Source organism: Dromaius novaehollandiae, chromosome 1 (assembly GCF_036370855.1).
Source record: "Dromaius novaehollandiae isolate bDroNov1 chromosome 1, bDroNov1.hap1, whole genome shotgun sequence".
Classification (NCBI taxonomy): Eukaryota; Metazoa; Chordata; class Aves; order Casuariiformes; family Dromaiidae; genus Dromaius; species Dromaius novaehollandiae.
Window position 1 is genome coordinate 44,438,045 of NC_088098.1, and position 16,512 is coordinate 44,454,556.

Consider the following 16,512-nt stretch of genomic DNA (forward strand, 5'->3'; position numbering starts at 1 on the left):
CCTGCTGAAGGGTCATTACATTGTTTCTGTCAACATCAAGTTGGGCCATTTTCATTTTCTCTTTCAAGTTAAATAACATTTGCTGATACTCTAAAAGTTCATCATCTTTTGAAGCCAAGATTTTCTGCAAAGAAGATAAAATATCATCAGAACACTTGAAATAATTCCTAAAAAGAATAAAAAATGTATTAAAAAGTAATCAAATTTATCACAAAGTACCTTCCATTCTTCAACTTTTGCATTTACAGCTGCCATGAGTGGATCGTCTTCCTCATTCTTTGCCATCAGCTGATCTGAAAGCTCCTGAACCTATAAATGCCATTTGGATCAACATTGTGTCATAAAAATGTTTTATTTAACCACTGCATGTGCATAAACACATCGTATCTAGCACATACAACTTAACAATTAGCATTGTAGCAACAAGGTTATGACTCTAAGAACAGTATGACTAACATTTTCTATGAAACTATATTGTAATCTGCTATCAAGTTCTTAACATTTGCATCAAGTTTAAAATCATGGGTTTTTTGCAGTAAAGCATATGTGTTTTAACTGGATATGTTGAACATTTCTGAATTTAAGCTAAATAATGACAATAAAATATTATCCTACAAAATTATAACCTCTCTCAATAATATAAAAGTCAGTTCTTACTTGAAATTTATACTGTTCTTTCTCTTTTCTTAATTGATCCATAACAATATCAGATTGTTGCACAATCAGTTTCATTTTATTATATTCATCAGTCATCTTCTCCATTTCTTGCACTGATTCCTCAAGATTCTTTCTCATTTCTTGGTTTTGAATGTCTAACTTCTCATTAGTTTCAGTCAAGTTCTATAAAATCAAAGAAAAAGCTGCTTTTAAAAATATGCACTTCTTAATACCTGAATAACCAGCAATTGATAGCTACATTAAATGTAACACTTGCAAATATAAAGAAATTAGCAGTACAGAGAGTTTTGCACCTCTGGATCATCAATTTCAATAAATCCTAACAGCTATGCATTAAAAGTTTATTCTAAAAGAGACAGCTCTCATTGCCTAAGTCAATGACTTTGTTCCCTCAGATTCACAGATGCAGAGTTCGTGCCACACAAAACCCACTAGCCTTATGAATTTCATCACTCCATGAAATTTAACCTACAAATGGACATAGCTTTGTGAAAAATACTGTTGCCAGTAACAGTCTAATAAATACACAAGATCATAAATAGATTTTACCTGAATTTCATCCAAATACTGGACAAGCTCAAAATTCTTTTTGGACAACTGAGATCTGTAATCAAAATCATCTCTTCTTGACAGAATTGTTTCTTTTTGAGAATCTATTTGTCTCTGATAGTCAATTACATCCTGACGCAATTGTTCATTCTGTATAAAAAGCAATCAAAAATTAAATCTATTTTAAAGAGTTGAAAATATGCTGGTTTTCTAGTAAGCTAACACAAAGAGCTAAGATGACTAAGGCCCATCCAAATTCCTACAGTCTGCTTTTAAATACTTAAAAGCCTCACCTTTTTCTTTACTCTTTTTGTCTTCAGATTAAAAAGGAGTGAACAAGATCAAGAGAAGAAAGCATGAAAAGTATTAGTTGTTTTCATTGCTTTAGGAAGATTGAAAAGGATTCAAAATAAAGGCAAAATAAAATAGAACTTACTATATACCTGTGTGTGTACACACGCACGCACACACGTACATTAGATGGATAAAAAGACATATTTGAGGAATGCTTTTCAAGGTTTACCCCAGGACAATAATTTTGACTTTTGCTGCCCATTTTATTCTGCCAGAGGCCAAGAAGAATACAAGTGTTAAAGGGTTAAAAGACAGCTAGAAAAATGTTTTAAGAGAATGATTTTAAAAAAAAATTCTACTAATAAAGAATGTTAACTCTTATCTTTTCATTTATTCTTACATTAACTTTTGACTTTTCATAATAATTTTATTTTGACCCATCAGACAATCTAAGCAAAAGCAGCAAGCATAAACTAGGTCTTACCCAATATCAATCAAATCTATCTGTCAATAGTATTTAAGAAAAATACTAAAAACGCAAAAAAAGCCCACACAAAATTAACACGCAGTATCTTATGACTACATAAATTAAGAGTAGACAGCTCCTGACCTCAATTAGCTAAGTTTCACCAGTGTGAAGTACTATATATTTGCAAAATCTGATTAAAACTTCATATTGTCTTTGTACCAATACCTAGAAAATGAACTAAAATAGAATTAAACATCATGCCACCCCAAAAATTATAAATATAGGAGGCTAAAAATACATTTATAAATATAGAAAGTTAAAAGGATTGTAAGCATATCAGCCCATGGATTCAACAGTACCATGTATAATACTTCACTAACCTCTCTCCTTAATTTGATGTTTTCATTCTCTGCATCTTCAGTTCGAAGAGCAAGCTAGAACAATACGAATAAACTTTTAATATAAACTGCTAATATCACAGGCTATGGAAACAAAGAGCTTCAGAAACAAATCAGAAAACAAATGCACTGTGGTCCTATTTCATCTTTTTTTTTTTTTTTACTACAGAGGATCTTCTCAGAATATTGACCTTTCAAAGGATGTTCCAGGGCCTTCACAGCTTTAGGGATGTCAGACTGAAGTCCTTCTTACCTGTTCATTAACTTTCTTCTCTTTTTCCAATTCCTTTTCCATATCTGTTAACTCCCTCTCTTTTTGTTCCAATTGCTTTTCCAGCTGGCGGATCTCATCACGCAAAAAACGAGTATCACGACCACCAGCAGATCTCAGTGCCATCTTAAGAGCATTAAAATAGACAGTATCATAAATATAGCACAGTTCTTCAAAATAGAAAGAAGTAAGAAATTAAGTAGATGATAAGATTGATGTTCAGGAAAAGCAAGAACAAGCGCCTGAGCAAACTAAGGCACACTAGTTTCTGTTAACAACAACAACAACAAAAAAATCACTAAAAATAAATGGAATGTATTCAAACAAAAAAGAATTGTACATATGGCTCTTTGAAAACTTGAGGCTGGTGAATATGCAAAAGTCAATAAAAAGAATTAATTAAACTGTATGGCTATTATGTCTCTTTAATAGAAGCAAATTGTCTTCCAATAAAAAAAGTGAGAAACGAGGGTCTGATTCAAAATCCAAGCTTTTGATCAGTTTATATTTCAGCTGCCTGACTGAAATGTGAAGATCTGTCAAGTTTTGGAATTATTTATCCATTCACAAAAGCCTCCCCACACTTTATTTTTAATAAAATATTGTATTAAAATACCAGTTTAAAGAACCTCATTAAAACAAAAGAACACACATTGGCACGCTGGAAACTAATAAAATTTTAAAACATACCTCTAATTCATTTTCAAGTTTCATCACCTTTGTTTTAAATTGTTTTTCTGTTAAAATAAACCAGAAATACTGAATTACTTGACAAGGTAAAAAGTACCTAAAATGACAATGGTTAACTTAATAAATACTTGGCCTCACTGAAACAAATATGATTTGCAATTGACTTCAGTGGGGTTCGTATTTTATTCAGTTCCTTACACTTAAAACTACCAAACGTATTTAACAAATTATTTATAAACAGCATTAAAGACAAAAGATCTCCTCAAAAAAGGCTTGCTTACCACATTTGGCTTGTTCTTCTCCAGCTTTTTCAACTTCCTCTAATGCCAGCTCTACCTCTTGAGCTTTCATCTGGAAAAAAAATAGTAAGTATGAAAAAAAAAAAATTACTGTTAGCCTAAGTTAACAGATGGTTCCACATACCTCATGTTTAGAATGCTGAAAGCATTTACCAAAAAAAAAAAAAAAAACTCTCTTCAAACAAATGTAACCACTTACATTTTTTCACTATGCTGATGTTCACATGACAGTTAAGAAGTTTATGCTGCTGAAATATCACCTTTATTTTATGGATCTGTCTAAACAATCCAAGGCGCATGGTTGAGAAAAATCACTAAAAAAAGACTCTCTAAAAGCAATGTGTTAACCTCTGCAGCTTTAATTTCTTGCTTCCAGTACATTTATGAGTAAATACAAGATATCATGATAAATTTACAAAAACTGCTTTAGGATGGCCCTGTTTATTCCATGAAGGGTGACATTTATGCATTTAAGGTTATTCCAAAACATCAGCCTGCCACAAAAACTTGTTATACATTATTGGTAATGATTTTAACATCTTACCCATTTTTGAGGTATTTGTTTCCATTTGCCACCTATAAAACTAAGCTTCCTTACAACTATTTTAGTTCTAGTCAACTTTAGTTCCCACTGGTACATGCCCTAACCGTAATAGCTGTAAGCAGGAATTCTGGCACATGCACATATTTAGCATTTAACTACTCTACGGAGTAAGCAGTATGTTCAATGCAGGAAAAAAAAGAGTGATCATGCTTTCACTTACATAAAAAAATAAACAAACGCAACTACAGAAGTGTAGGAAGTAAGGATCGATACAAACCTTCATTAGTGACTGAGTAATTTTAAAAAGATGTATCAGTTGTTCAGAAGCTTCATTTTTTAAGTCTTTTCCATCAACCTAAGGAAACAGACAACAGTATTTTTATATGAATGTCAAATGCCAATAAATTAAAAAAAAATCATTTATTTATGTGAAGGAACAGAGAGAGTTGAGGGAAGAATGCATAACAAAACTCTTATGTTCACTGTTTTCCCCTTGAATACCTTGGACACAGTCTCCAGCAATCTATCTGCTAGTTCCTCTTGATGAGGCAGAGCATCTGGATCAACTTTCATAAGCTTCTTCCAATCTAAAATGGGTGCCATGTTGAATTTATAATATTTTTCCTGGAATAAAAATAATAATTATAAGATGTTCTCACTGTCGATCAATCTTTCGTTAAATAATTTAACAGAGGCAGGCCAGTGAACCACGTAAGATGATACTAAATAGCTGTAGAGATTTTCTAACACAGATTAACATTCTGTTCACATTTTAGTCTACTGTAACCAAGAGGTCTATAATAAAATCATTTTTTCTTTAAGTTAAAAATTAGATCATGCACAGTCAAAGAATTTGCGACACACATAGTGAAGATGACGCATGTGAAACCTCTATTTTAACTTTAATTTCGTTCTGTCATTCCCAACCTCCTAATGTAGCACCCCTATATTATTGGATAACCTGTATTCTTATAGCTGGATGCTCTTTGAATCAGCTGTTGTAGGATAGAAATCTCCTTTTAGTGACAAAAATCATTATTTCTTATAGTTAAAGCACAGCACCTGCGTTAGTCTGATACTATGCATATCCATTTCTTGACATTCATTTCTAAGATATTTAATTCTTGTATTAAATATCATTTTCTTCTGATCAGAGTACCTGAATCGAAAAAGTACACTAAACCACCTGCAAACTGAGGAAAATCTAATCTGAAAGTGGTGCAAGGTTTTGTTCTACAGTTTACCTGCTGGTTGCTGTGGGTCACAGTGACTTCCCATAGGCCTGGAGGTCAACGCAACACCTGAAAAAGGCAAAAGAGAATGAAAGTCTCAGATTACTACATCCTCCAGAGCTGCTCCTGCCCTGTATCAGCAATATTTGAAAGACTGGATTCTGACAAGTTTAAAAGGGAACATTTTTTAATCTGCTTATACATTGCCCTAAGTTATAAATATGGCTTTAATGGTTCAAAAAGTTAAGAAAGACATAAAACTAGCTAGGACATTTAGTTAATATTAAATGAACTAATGACAGAACTGAGATATGCATTTTATGCAAAAAAAAAAAAAAAAAAAAAAACACTTTCTCAGAACCACAACGATGCCCTGTGTTGAGCATGGTATTTTGATGTCTGTTCATCATTCACCCTGTTCATATTCAGCAGTTTGAAGACTCAAAAACTGAAAGTTCTTTCCTTAATGAAAGGCTGAAGTGATACTATTTCCCCAGGAAATAGGCCTACACAATCTGAAAGAACTGGAAAACACTGAAATCCTGGTGTACACTTCAGTGAGGATGAAAATCAACCTCTTCTCATCTTTTCATACACTACTTAACAGCTCTCTGTATTTGTGGCTTCTTCAGTGTTTACTAAATGTTTTTGAAAACATGCATTCCACATAAACCATGGCTTCCTAACAATATCATATATAAATTTTGCTTTTCTGATCTTCCTAGAGGACACAGGAAGATACCACAAAATCATAACACATCATAAGGATACAGGCCATAGTCAGTGAATGAGAAATACTTCACTTGTTGGGGGGACAACTATAGTAAGCTGTTGGGGACACAGCCTAACTGTACAGTACATTCCACAGAATGTACATACATGAGGGCAATAAAAAAAAATTAGTTATTTGACAGAAAAGTGTTCCATCCTAAAATTTAGCTGACCTCTTCCCCTCACTACAGTTTGTGCTTGTTAGCTGACAGACAGATCTCTGTGGTGAGAGGAGGAGATCATGATTCTATAAAAACAGTTTAAATATACAAGCATTTGACTTTAGGTAACACAGGATTTTCTTGGCTTACCCAGGAAACCAAGCATATGTAAAATGGTCTGATGCCAGAAAGTTCTGCAAGGCAGATAAACTGGGAAGTGTGGTGGGCAAGTTCACATTACAATGCCCAGTGCTGCCTACAATAAGCCACATGAAGGGGAGACAGCTAAACTACCATGCTGATACCTCAGCTTCATCACAGTGAAATCAAGCAGCATTAGGAGCAGCCACTCCTCCTCCATAAAGGCATGTGTAATGTGCGGCACAGTGCCAGGTACACCTGAGCAAAGCTAAATACTAAAAAGCAGCACAGTCATGCAGGAGACACGCTCTGCTACATCCTTATTTGTTTACTCTATGGGGATTATCTCAGATTAAGCTACTTCTGATCTACGAACTAAGTTATCCAGGACGAGCTCTCCTATACTAGTGGAACGCAGTACTGCATCGCACCACGAAGCCACACGCAAAACGGGATCCTCTGCAGGGTTCCCGTTTTCTTCAAATCCGTATGTCGCGGCCCCGGGAGCGACAGCGAGGCAGGCCGCGACCCCTCCGGGATGCTGCCGAGCCGTCACTCCACTCCGCCCGCCTCCCCTGGCGCAACAGATGACCTCGTTTTGCGCCCGCCTTGACGCGGGGGCAGCACTGAGGCGCAGCTGTGAGCCGCAGGGCACAAACTGCCCCGCGCCGCCTTTGTAACGGCGCTAACGGCCGCCGCCCCGCGCAGGTGCGCCGCGCCCCGGCTCCCCGCTGGCCACGGCGCCCCCGGGGGCCGAAGGGCGGCAGGACAGAGCCCCGGGACCTCGCCCGCTCCCGCAGCGCCGCCTCCCACCCGCGACCTCACCGCTCCCCGAGGGCCACAGCGGCGGCAGAGGCCGCTGCTAGGCGACGCCATCAAACACTCGCGCCCGCTCCGCGCCGCGGGACCCGGATACTCATGGGCGCGGGGCGGGCCAAGCCTCCCGCGGCACTACAAGCCCCACAACGCCAGCTGAGCACCACCGCTCCCCCGGCGCGGCGCGACCCCCGCGGATGCGGAAACGGGGGCGAGCAGGGAGTGAGGGCAGAGCGGGGCACGTTCCGGCTCAGGCAAACGATTCGCCACAGCAACGGCGGTAAGGCCAGGACGCTGGTGGCGGACTACACGTCCCAGCAGGCTGTGCACCTGCTCCGGGACTACAGATCCCGGCATACCTTGGGGTGGCGCCTCTCGGGTTGAGCGGCTTCCCGACAGCCTTTGCGGGTCGGGGGCCCGCCGGCGGTGGCGGGGTGGTGCGCGCGTGCGCAGTGCGGCGGGAGTGTCTGTGGCGGCGGCGTCCGGCGGGCGCGGAGCGGGGCGCGGACGGCAGCGAGGGCGCTTCCTCCGCGGCCTCAGGTAGGGCGGGGGGCTGCGGCGTGGGGGCCCTTTCTCCGCAGGGGGGAGGGGTGTCCGGCGGGGCCGATGCTGCCTGCGGCCGCCCTCCGCGGCGGGGGTGGGTGTCCTCTCCGCCCTGGCTGTGCGGCATGGGCCGCATCCGCGCCCACTCCGTGCCCGGCCGCGGAGGCCCAGGCTCCGGTGTGGCCTCGGTGCTGGCCGCGCAGCCGCCTCCGGGGGGTCCCAACGGCGGCCGTTAGCCCTGCCCCCCCCCCCACACACACACACCCACTGCCGCAGGCAGCGTGGGTTTCCCGCACGGGTCGCGGGGGGGGAGGGGCTGCACCACTGCCCGCGTCTCTCTATCTGTTTATATATGTATAAATAAGTATATAATAATCACTCCTCAAAGGATAATTTGCGGAGCAGTACGTGAAGGATCACATCTGTAGACTGGACACATTTATTGACTCTGTTGGTGGTCTGCAAGGCGTTGGTAGTGTCCGATGGCCCCCAAAGTTTGGGATCCTGTGTTTTAGCTAATTGGGCATGGACACATCTTTTCAAATAAAAAGAGGAAAACAGCAACCATTCGAGTTGTGTTTATGTCTGTGTATTCATTCAGCAAGCTCAAGATCTTTTGGTTGGCTTTCTTTACTGGAAGAGAGGGGTGATCCCAGTGTAATCTTTTGACTTTTTTGACTTTAGGCTTTCTCTGGTTTCATGGCTTCTTTTTCTTTTCTATCTCTTAATCAGTGTTTATATTTAATGAAGGCTGACACAACTGAAGACGTTTGGCACGCCTTGCAGTTATGTAACTTGTTCCAGTCACATTTTAACTCTAGTTAGGGAAAGTAAAGGCTTGTATACCTTTGACGGAGTTTGGTTACTCTGTATTGGGGAAGAAAAGAAAACTTTGTAATTAGGGCAAGAAAAAGACTGGCTACATTTCATGAATGGGAAATGTGGCTAAAAATAAAATTAATCACTGCTAAGTGTCAAGCAATGATTTTGTAGGTTGGAGGGGCTTTATAGGTGGAGCAGTTCTGCAGGAGAAGTAGTTCCGCGCGGAGTTATGCTGGCTTGCTGCAAGGTGAGCTTCAGCATTTATGTTTCTGTTGTCCTGTTACAGAATCAACAAACCACATCTAGATTGTAGTTGTGTAGTACAGATAATCAAGAGGATTGTTGCAGAACTAAAGGGTATTTTTGAAGTAGGCATGGTAACTTTTATAAATGAAAATAGAATGAAAAGAATGGAAGCGTTAACCCTACATTAAAAGGGGAAATGTATCAAAAAAAAAAAAAAAGAATGGCTTTGAAAAGTGAATTAATTTTTTTTGTTCTGTCTCACATCTAATCACGTGACAAGAATTTTATAAAAGCATCTTCTTTTGGTGGGAATGCATGCTTGCATTCTGGCTCCAGAACTACATTTTAGCTCTATCGTAGGCAGCTTGACCTACCCTGATACAAGAGCTGGGCATCTACATTGAACCAGTTTTGATACAATATGCTGTTTCAAAAAGCTAATACAAAACTTGCAATATTAAAGATCTAATAGAGTGTTATTTTAAAAAAAGGCATATACAGACCAAACATACTAATTAAGGACATGCATAGCAGTGTCTAAAGGCTGCTTTTTCAGCTTATGCCACCCATGTAGCTTTTGTTCATCTGATCTTTGGAGTTAGCAGTTTATACTGTTATATTTCTGGAGCATTGAGAGTGTTGATGTGTTTGATCAGCATTATTTTAGAGTTGTGATTTTTGCATATGTGTCTTAGGAGGAAACAAATCACATTATATTCTGCAGTAATTCTGAACATAGAAGATGTTCTTTTGTTTCTGTTTAAATGTATAGCTTAGTAGCAAAAAAATTTAAAGGTTTGGGCATGAGCTATTAGGTCCCATAAGAGTTAATTATTTTAAGATATTTATCATTTTTCTGTAGTTTGTATTTCAACTGATTGTTGCAACAGTTATATTGAACAAATTAAAATTAAACAATGCAATTGTTTAAATTAAACAAATTAAATTGTTAAAATTAAACAATGCAGCTCAGAGCTGCGCCTCAGTGCTGCCCCCGCGTCAAGGCGGGCACAAACAATTATCTATCTTTACACCGTTTATCTTTTGATGCTTGTTTATATCAGGGTACCTAAAATGTCTGAGTGGTCAGGTGGCTGGTTGCCAGCAAATTCTTCACAATTGCCCTCCCCTCAGAAAGGTCTCCTTCCTGCACCACATGTTCTGATTCCAAGTCAGAATTGGCATTCCTCAACGAGTTGATGCTTCAGAAACCATGTAAAGAGAAAGCTGGAGGCTTTGAGGGAGTAATGTATTCCCTTTCTATGGAATAAAAAGTTCTTCAGATTAGTCCCATTCCCCTTGATCCTGCAGTATTTGCAGAAGGAGGTTGTTCCATTAAGACTTCTGTTAAATTTGTCCTACTCTGGGGTCGCGGGCAGAGGAAGGGGAGTATGGGCATGTTTGCATTCTTCCTCCTCCCATCTTCCCTAGTACTGCCTGCCATATGCTATTCTAACCCAATCATTTAAACCTCAGCTGTGGATCTAAAGTGCTTCAAACTGAAGTTGAGCCTTAAGACAGCATTTTTAGGAGAAGATAAGTTTAAAGGCTATGTTGGAAAAGAACAACAGAGCAAATAGAAATAGAGTATATGATTACTTTCTATCATTAATCAGTGATATCAAGTCAGCAGACAGAATATTTGGTTTAGCAAAAGTAAAATAATTGCAGAAAGGGGACCAAGCAGGCAAGGCAAGTGAGGCTATAGCAAAGCTTCAGGTCCTGAATTAAAGTAACGTTTTAAAGTGGCTAAACTGCTAGCTTTGGTAAAACATCGTATGTGCTGGTACTCATAAATTCAGCCACTTAGACTAACTTGCTGCTCATCTATTTTTTTCTTTCTTTTTTTCTTTTTTTTTTAGAGAGAGAGAGAGAGAAACTGCTTTTAACAGTTGGGGTTTTTTTTCCCCCACCTTTAATACTTTGTCACTTTCAGTGTGACCTATAGATATGTTTAAATTAGTTAGGGGGCCTCAGTTATTATCAAAGTATGTGCCTCCAGAGTAAATGAGATGCAAGTCCACTTCTGCAGATCTCTTCTATTTATGTCTGTGTCTTCACTGGCTTAGAACTCCAAGTAAGAGAGGGAGGAATCCACATTTTATGATTAGGTATGTGCATAAATGATTGTTACTATGTTTTCAAAGCTTTTTGAGCTTTACAAACATAATGCAAATTGTTTGTTTTTCATTACCAGCTTCCTAATTAATATAACACAGAATTAAGCTTCTTGAGATAATAATTGTGCTTCACATTGCACATGTAAGGCACAGTTCATCAAAGTGACGCTATGGAATTGCAGACTCTGGCCTCACCGCTGCTTGCATTGTGTGCAGAGAACAGTTACAGTTAGATTATGGTTGAAAATGCTGTCATCTTGTAGTAAAGACTTGGTATGACTGAAAGTGTCAGGCATTTTTTTAATATCTGAATATTTAATAAAAGCTGGAATGAGAATATTTTCAGAGTATGAGAATAATAAAAGTCAGTCTTTAGAATGCAGTAAGTAAGATTCTGTTATGAACAGTAAAAAAGTTGAATCATTTTTTAAGTTTATATTTTCTGACAGTTCATTACTTCTATTGGCTTGAGCCAAATTTTAAATCGGAAACCAGAGATATCACTAAGATGTCAGTTATGCTGAGTGTTTTCTGCAGTAGTAAGACCTCTCATCCAAAAGCTGTAATAAATTTAAAGTTTGAGATGATTTTTAATGATGGTATTCATTCCTATCAGTTTCTCTGGAAATCTTGAGTGGGATTAAATGAATTGTATGAGCTTTTTCCCATACAGAAGTGTGGGGTTTTTTTAATTCTCTATTACTGCTGCTACCCATATCTTTTCTTTTGAAGAAGAAAAGGATGAGTTGCATAGAGCGTTTTCTTTGCAGCAGAGTTCACCGAAACATAAACTATTCTTTGCCCCCTTGGGGAGGCGCAGAAGGCAAGTGCCATTGCCCAGCAGAAAAAAATTTTAAGATCTATTTTCAAGTTTCTAAAAGTAGGTCTTAAGTTGTATCTAGTCAACACAAATATATTATTTCTTCTTATTTTCTCTTGCAAGGATTTATTGTAAATATAAGGTGGTAGATAGCATGTTTATTAGCTGATACCTAACCATAGAGTGGTAAATTGCTGTTTCATATTTAGGGACTGTAGCTGTATTCCTGCCTAAATTTATACTTTCTAATTTCTCCTAAATCCACATGGGTAGAAAGTGGCTTCCCCACTCCCAAATCTTCCAACTAAAGACACCTCTCACTCTTGTCTGTGAAGGAGCAGACTAAATGCACTAGCAGAGGGTGCTCAACAAGTTGGAAGAAGAAAACTGGCTTACAGGCCAAAGCTGCTGGAGAACTCTGGGTCGTGAATGCCTGCCTGTCTGTCTTTCCTACTTAATGGCTCTATATGGGCATGAAAATACTGCAGTGCAAACTGCAGATTTCCATGCAAGGCAGCTTGACAAAATTACACTAACAATCAGATATTTTGCACAGCTTGAGCATTCTGTTTTTTTGCAAGCAGCTCTTGAGATCTTGCAGCTTCCATCTCACAAGGCATATCTTGCTGCTCATTGTTTTCAGCTGTATATTCTTCAGGTGTTCAGGTATTATTGTAAATTAAAACAGAAGTCTTAGAAACAAAGCATATGTCTGTCCTGACTTCATCCAGTCAAATGGGGAGTCTGTGGCAGTTCCGTAGATCACGAATGGGTAGTCATACAGCCCGAGGGGTGATAAGGTATTTGATGTGCAGTCTTATGAGCTGTGAAAGTCAAAGGTAACTAAAGTCAAAATATAACTTGAGGGACCATCAACCTGTTGATGTGCCTAGGACCAGTCAGTGATGTGGTTCTCCCTCATGGAAAGCCTGTGTTAACAAGAGAAGTTGTTGGGCAGCATGTTTTAGACATGTTTATCAGTATATGCATCACTGGGAGTGGTGAAGGAGTGTCACCATATTTGTGCTGATACCAAATTTCAACATGTCTGTTCTTTAAGAATGGGAAGGTATTCACTCACTTTGACTCATTTGAGGAGCCCTGTGCCTACCTTCTCTTGCACATCTGATCTGTGAGGTTCTTAGTCTTGCATACTACTTATATGGCTTCTTACTTTCCAGCATCAAACTGATTGATAACAGCTTTGTTGGTGTGAAGAAAATGTTGTCTGCCAAATAGCAATTGCTGTTGAGATTAATGGCAGACAGGCTTTTTTGCCTACCTTACGAAATGCAGTGGAGCTTTTACAAACCTCCTCCTGTTTTTTCTTACATTCTCAACTTGTTGAGTGTTCCAAGTTTGAAGCTTACCTGCTCTGACCAGTTAAGAGTCTGGTTGTGAACCCTGTTGTGGCAGCAAATAGGAAATAGTAGCTCTTATGCCAAGTCTTGCTCAAAATCCTTCTTGCCATGCTAACATAAAGCACTGAAAACATCTTTTTCCATATTTATGCTTTAATTCAGCAAGAACTTTAAATTATCCTATAATCAGACCAGGTGAAAAAGGAATTTTCCCAGCTTTATCTATATTATCTGTATTATTTAAGTATATTTATATATTGCATATTTAGCATATATTTTAGGGAAATGCCTTGGGATGCCAGAGTGCAAGTCAGAAGGAGAAAAATATCTGTACTGCTGTCTTATGAAAAATACAGATTGTATGTAGTCTTGCGTTTCCTCAGTTTCATTTTGTGCTTGTCCTGGAAGCATATTCCTGGAAAATTGGGTGCTCTTCTAGGTCTCTTCTGTGACCTGTTGCCAAGACCTACTAGTGTTTTTGTACGTCGCAAACGTTTGAGGGGAATATGGTGTCATGCATTTGAGGATACCAGGCTTGAGGTAGCTCAAGCACTGGTATTGTATGACTGGCAGCTAAAACCAAAATAATGCATTTCATTGAGATGTGTTTACATCTTACACACAGTAAAGTTAGTGAGCTCTTCAGGATTGTCTGTGAATGTTTGTGCTTTAGTACTTGTCTCAAAAGCCCAAATTACAGTCAGGAGTTTGCACATAGTGAGATTTCTGTGATGTGAAACGTTCATGTAGGGGGAGGGCAAACTGCAATTAAAAAAATTGCCATGTTAAAGGTAAAGGTTTTCTTAAGTTCCAGAACAGACTTCTCCGATGGTGCACTAGTCACTTAAGACAGACTTTTCGGATGTGGTTAAAATCTCTTTCTGTCTAAGAGTTTCCTTTTAGTAAAATAAAAACAGCAGTATTTTCTCTAGTATAGTTGGCATGTAGGTAAATGTAGCATTGATGAAATAGTTATAGATAAAAGAAATACAAGAAATTAAGAGCAAAGTGAGGGCTTGTGAAAGCAAGAGTTGTCTAGAATTAGAGGGTAAATAAGGTGGCTATCTTGAAATATAGTCTGTGTGGGGAAGAGTCAAGACGACGTAGGTGATGAGTTAGCAGCTAAAGTTGGCTTTCTGCAAAAAAAAATGCTAAACTTGATCTAGGACAGACTTGAGTGAAACAGACTTCTGAAACTGCGAGCTATGGCTAAGCTTTCCTTGGATAGGAAGCTACTCTTACAAACTTTTTTTCTTCTCTTTAGTTGTACAGCAGTAGCTGCTTCTGAACTATGGTTGTTTAAGAATTACTTCAGTTAAACTCTCTGAGAATGAAAGTAAGTATCTGCAAGGACTTGCTGCTCCAACCAAAACAGTAAACTGATATTGTTAATAAGCCTCAAGGCACCAAAAACCTACTTACAAGGTGGTAGAGTGTTTTTTTTTTTTTTTTTAAGGGTGAGTTTATTTAAACCTTAAGATCATTTCTGCATGACAGTGTTATCTTGTCCCCTCAGTTTTAGGCAGACATTATTTCAGAAAACTAGATTTGTATGTTAGAAAATCATTGCTTTTTCCATGCAGGTTCTTTTCACTGATTTTCAGGCTAACTAGCCTTGGAAAGCAGGAAATGCACCATCCAGAAGCTGTTGCAAACAAGGATATTCTATACTCTGTTTCTAGCAGGGTGAGAAATAGCAGATTTTTCTCCTTCCTATTATTAATAAAATACCTTTAACTTTGGTGACTTGATCTTCAAAGGGGGCTGTATTTTCATGTATTCCTACAGAATTCTTTTTTATAATAAGGCTTCTTTGGCTGCCAGGAGAAAACATAAATATGTTCAGACTTAATCTTAACTTTGTGTTTTTAAGTGCTCCAATCCAATGGGTCGAAGTATCCTTTGACACTTCGTTGATGAGGCAACCTCTTCTTTAATTCTGTTTTATTCTGTTTTTTAACTACATTTCACATTTATTTTTAAAATGTTTTTTTCCCTACGTTAATGTTTTGTATTACTAATACAAAGGTGGTGATAACTTTGAAGAACGTCTCTTTCTTGGTTGAAGCATCTTCCATAGCCAGTCCTCCAAGTACTAAAAAAGAAAAACTTCAAGGCCATTATGTGAGTAACACTGAAAGAATTGGTTTTGGTTTCTTCTAAATGGTCCTTGTCATGGTTATTAGTTTAACTGAACCTGCATGTTGTTGAGCATGTATTCCTTCCCATACCACTGCTTAGGTCCTATCATAAAACCACTGTTTCTGATTCTCATGTTCTCGGTTCTGGACTGCAATTCACAAAGATCAAGTGAGATGAGCTATGCGAATGAGAGACCTCTATGTCCTGTTTTTATGGGATAGTGTAATTAAAACCCGAACATCGTTTTTAAAAAGACAAGCAACAAAAGGCATTTCAGGTCTTAGGAGAATAAAACAGACTTTATAGCTCCTAAGTAGCTAAGTAATCAGCTTTAATGTGTGAACCCTGGTAGATACAACATTGATGTTTTTATGTATTTATGGATCCACATCATCTGGCTAATATTAGCTGTTCTGTGTCCTTACAGATGGTTTCCCTCTCTAGTTTGGGGAAAATGCTATACATTTTTATTTAGTCATGTCTTTTTATTTTTTCTCAGAACCAAGTCATTGTTCAACTGTCTATAGCATTTTGATACTTTGGGTCTCAACAACTGGCAGCAAGCCATGTCACATCTACCAGTAGTCAGAAAGAATGCCTTTATCCTGTAGTTGCGTTCTTTCTTATTCTGCCAAAGCAAAGCTGTATATTCATACAGGAAAAACTTATAACCAATGCATAGTAGTTTCACCTTTTTGACCACCTGTATATTATTAGGAAATATTAAAATTGCTATTTAATAATTTCTAGGGCTTAGAATGTTTATGGAAAATGGGAGAAAATAATGTAAGATATAGTCCGTTTGTAGGGTTTTCTCTACATGCTATTTTTCTTTAGAGGGGACTTCTGTAGACGTTCATTGCTACCAGAACACTTGAGAGAGTTAGGGAAAAAAATGACTTCATGAACTACGAAGGATGAAAGTAAGCGCGGCGTGAGCTTCAATGGTAAGTTAAATTTTTTAGTATTACAGATGGCCTTCTTTATCTGGCCTTGAACACCTTTATGAAGCTTTTTTTTTCCTATTTGTTCTTCAAAATGTTTTTTCTGAATTTTTTTAAACATTTTGTTTGAGAGGAAACATACTTAAACCTAAAAACATGAATAATTAACATACTGTCTGTCACTTCGATAACTTCCTATTC

At 38.4% G+C, this 16,512-nt stretch overlaps 2 protein-coding genes across 6 annotated transcripts in view; one reads left to right on the forward strand and one right to left on the reverse strand.

Moving 5' to 3' along the window:
* CEP290 (centrosomal protein 290) overlaps window positions 1-7,623 on the reverse strand; it is a 55,178-nt gene extending 47,555 nt beyond the window's left edge. For 2 of the 3 annotated variants that reach the window (XM_064509912.1, XM_064509908.1), the window contains exons 1-12: window positions 7,323-7,623; window positions 5,437-5,493; window positions 4,694-4,816; window positions 4,470-4,547; window positions 3,631-3,700; window positions 3,350-3,396; window positions 2,642-2,785; window positions 2,371-2,424; window positions 1,228-1,377; window positions 658-840; window positions 220-309; window positions 2-124 (exon numbers count right to left, since the gene is read on the reverse strand). In XM_064509912.1, the coding sequence (XP_064365982.1) occupies window positions 2-124; window positions 220-309; window positions 658-840; window positions 1,228-1,377; window positions 2,371-2,424; window positions 2,642-2,785; window positions 3,350-3,396; window positions 3,631-3,700; window positions 4,470-4,547; window positions 4,694-4,795 (1,041 nt within the window). In that variant the 5' untranslated portion in view covers window positions 4,796-4,816; window positions 5,437-5,493; window positions 7,323-7,623. The remainder of the gene's footprint in view (window position 1; window positions 125-219; window positions 310-657; window positions 841-1,227; window positions 1,378-2,370; window positions 2,425-2,641; window positions 2,786-3,349; window positions 3,397-3,630; window positions 3,701-4,469; window positions 4,548-4,693; window positions 4,817-5,436; window positions 5,494-7,322) is intronic. The other variant, XM_064509917.1, reaches the window with a different exon arrangement.
* An 82-nt stretch (window positions 7,624-7,705) lies between these two features.
* TMTC3 (transmembrane O-mannosyltransferase targeting cadherins 3) overlaps window positions 7,706-16,512 on the forward strand; it is a 36,933-nt gene continuing 28,126 nt past the window's right edge. Inside the window, exons 1-4 of one of the 3 annotated variants that reach the window (XM_026109540.2) lie at window positions 7,709-7,853; window positions 14,490-14,561; window positions 15,254-15,349; window positions 16,205-16,314. The gene's annotated coding sequence lies outside the window, so the exon portion shown is untranslated. Of the gene's footprint in view, window positions 7,854-14,489; window positions 14,562-14,802; window positions 14,912-15,253; window positions 15,350-16,204; window positions 16,315-16,512 lie in introns of those variants that run through there. The other 2 variants (XM_026109541.2, XM_026109542.2) reach the window with 2 other exon arrangements.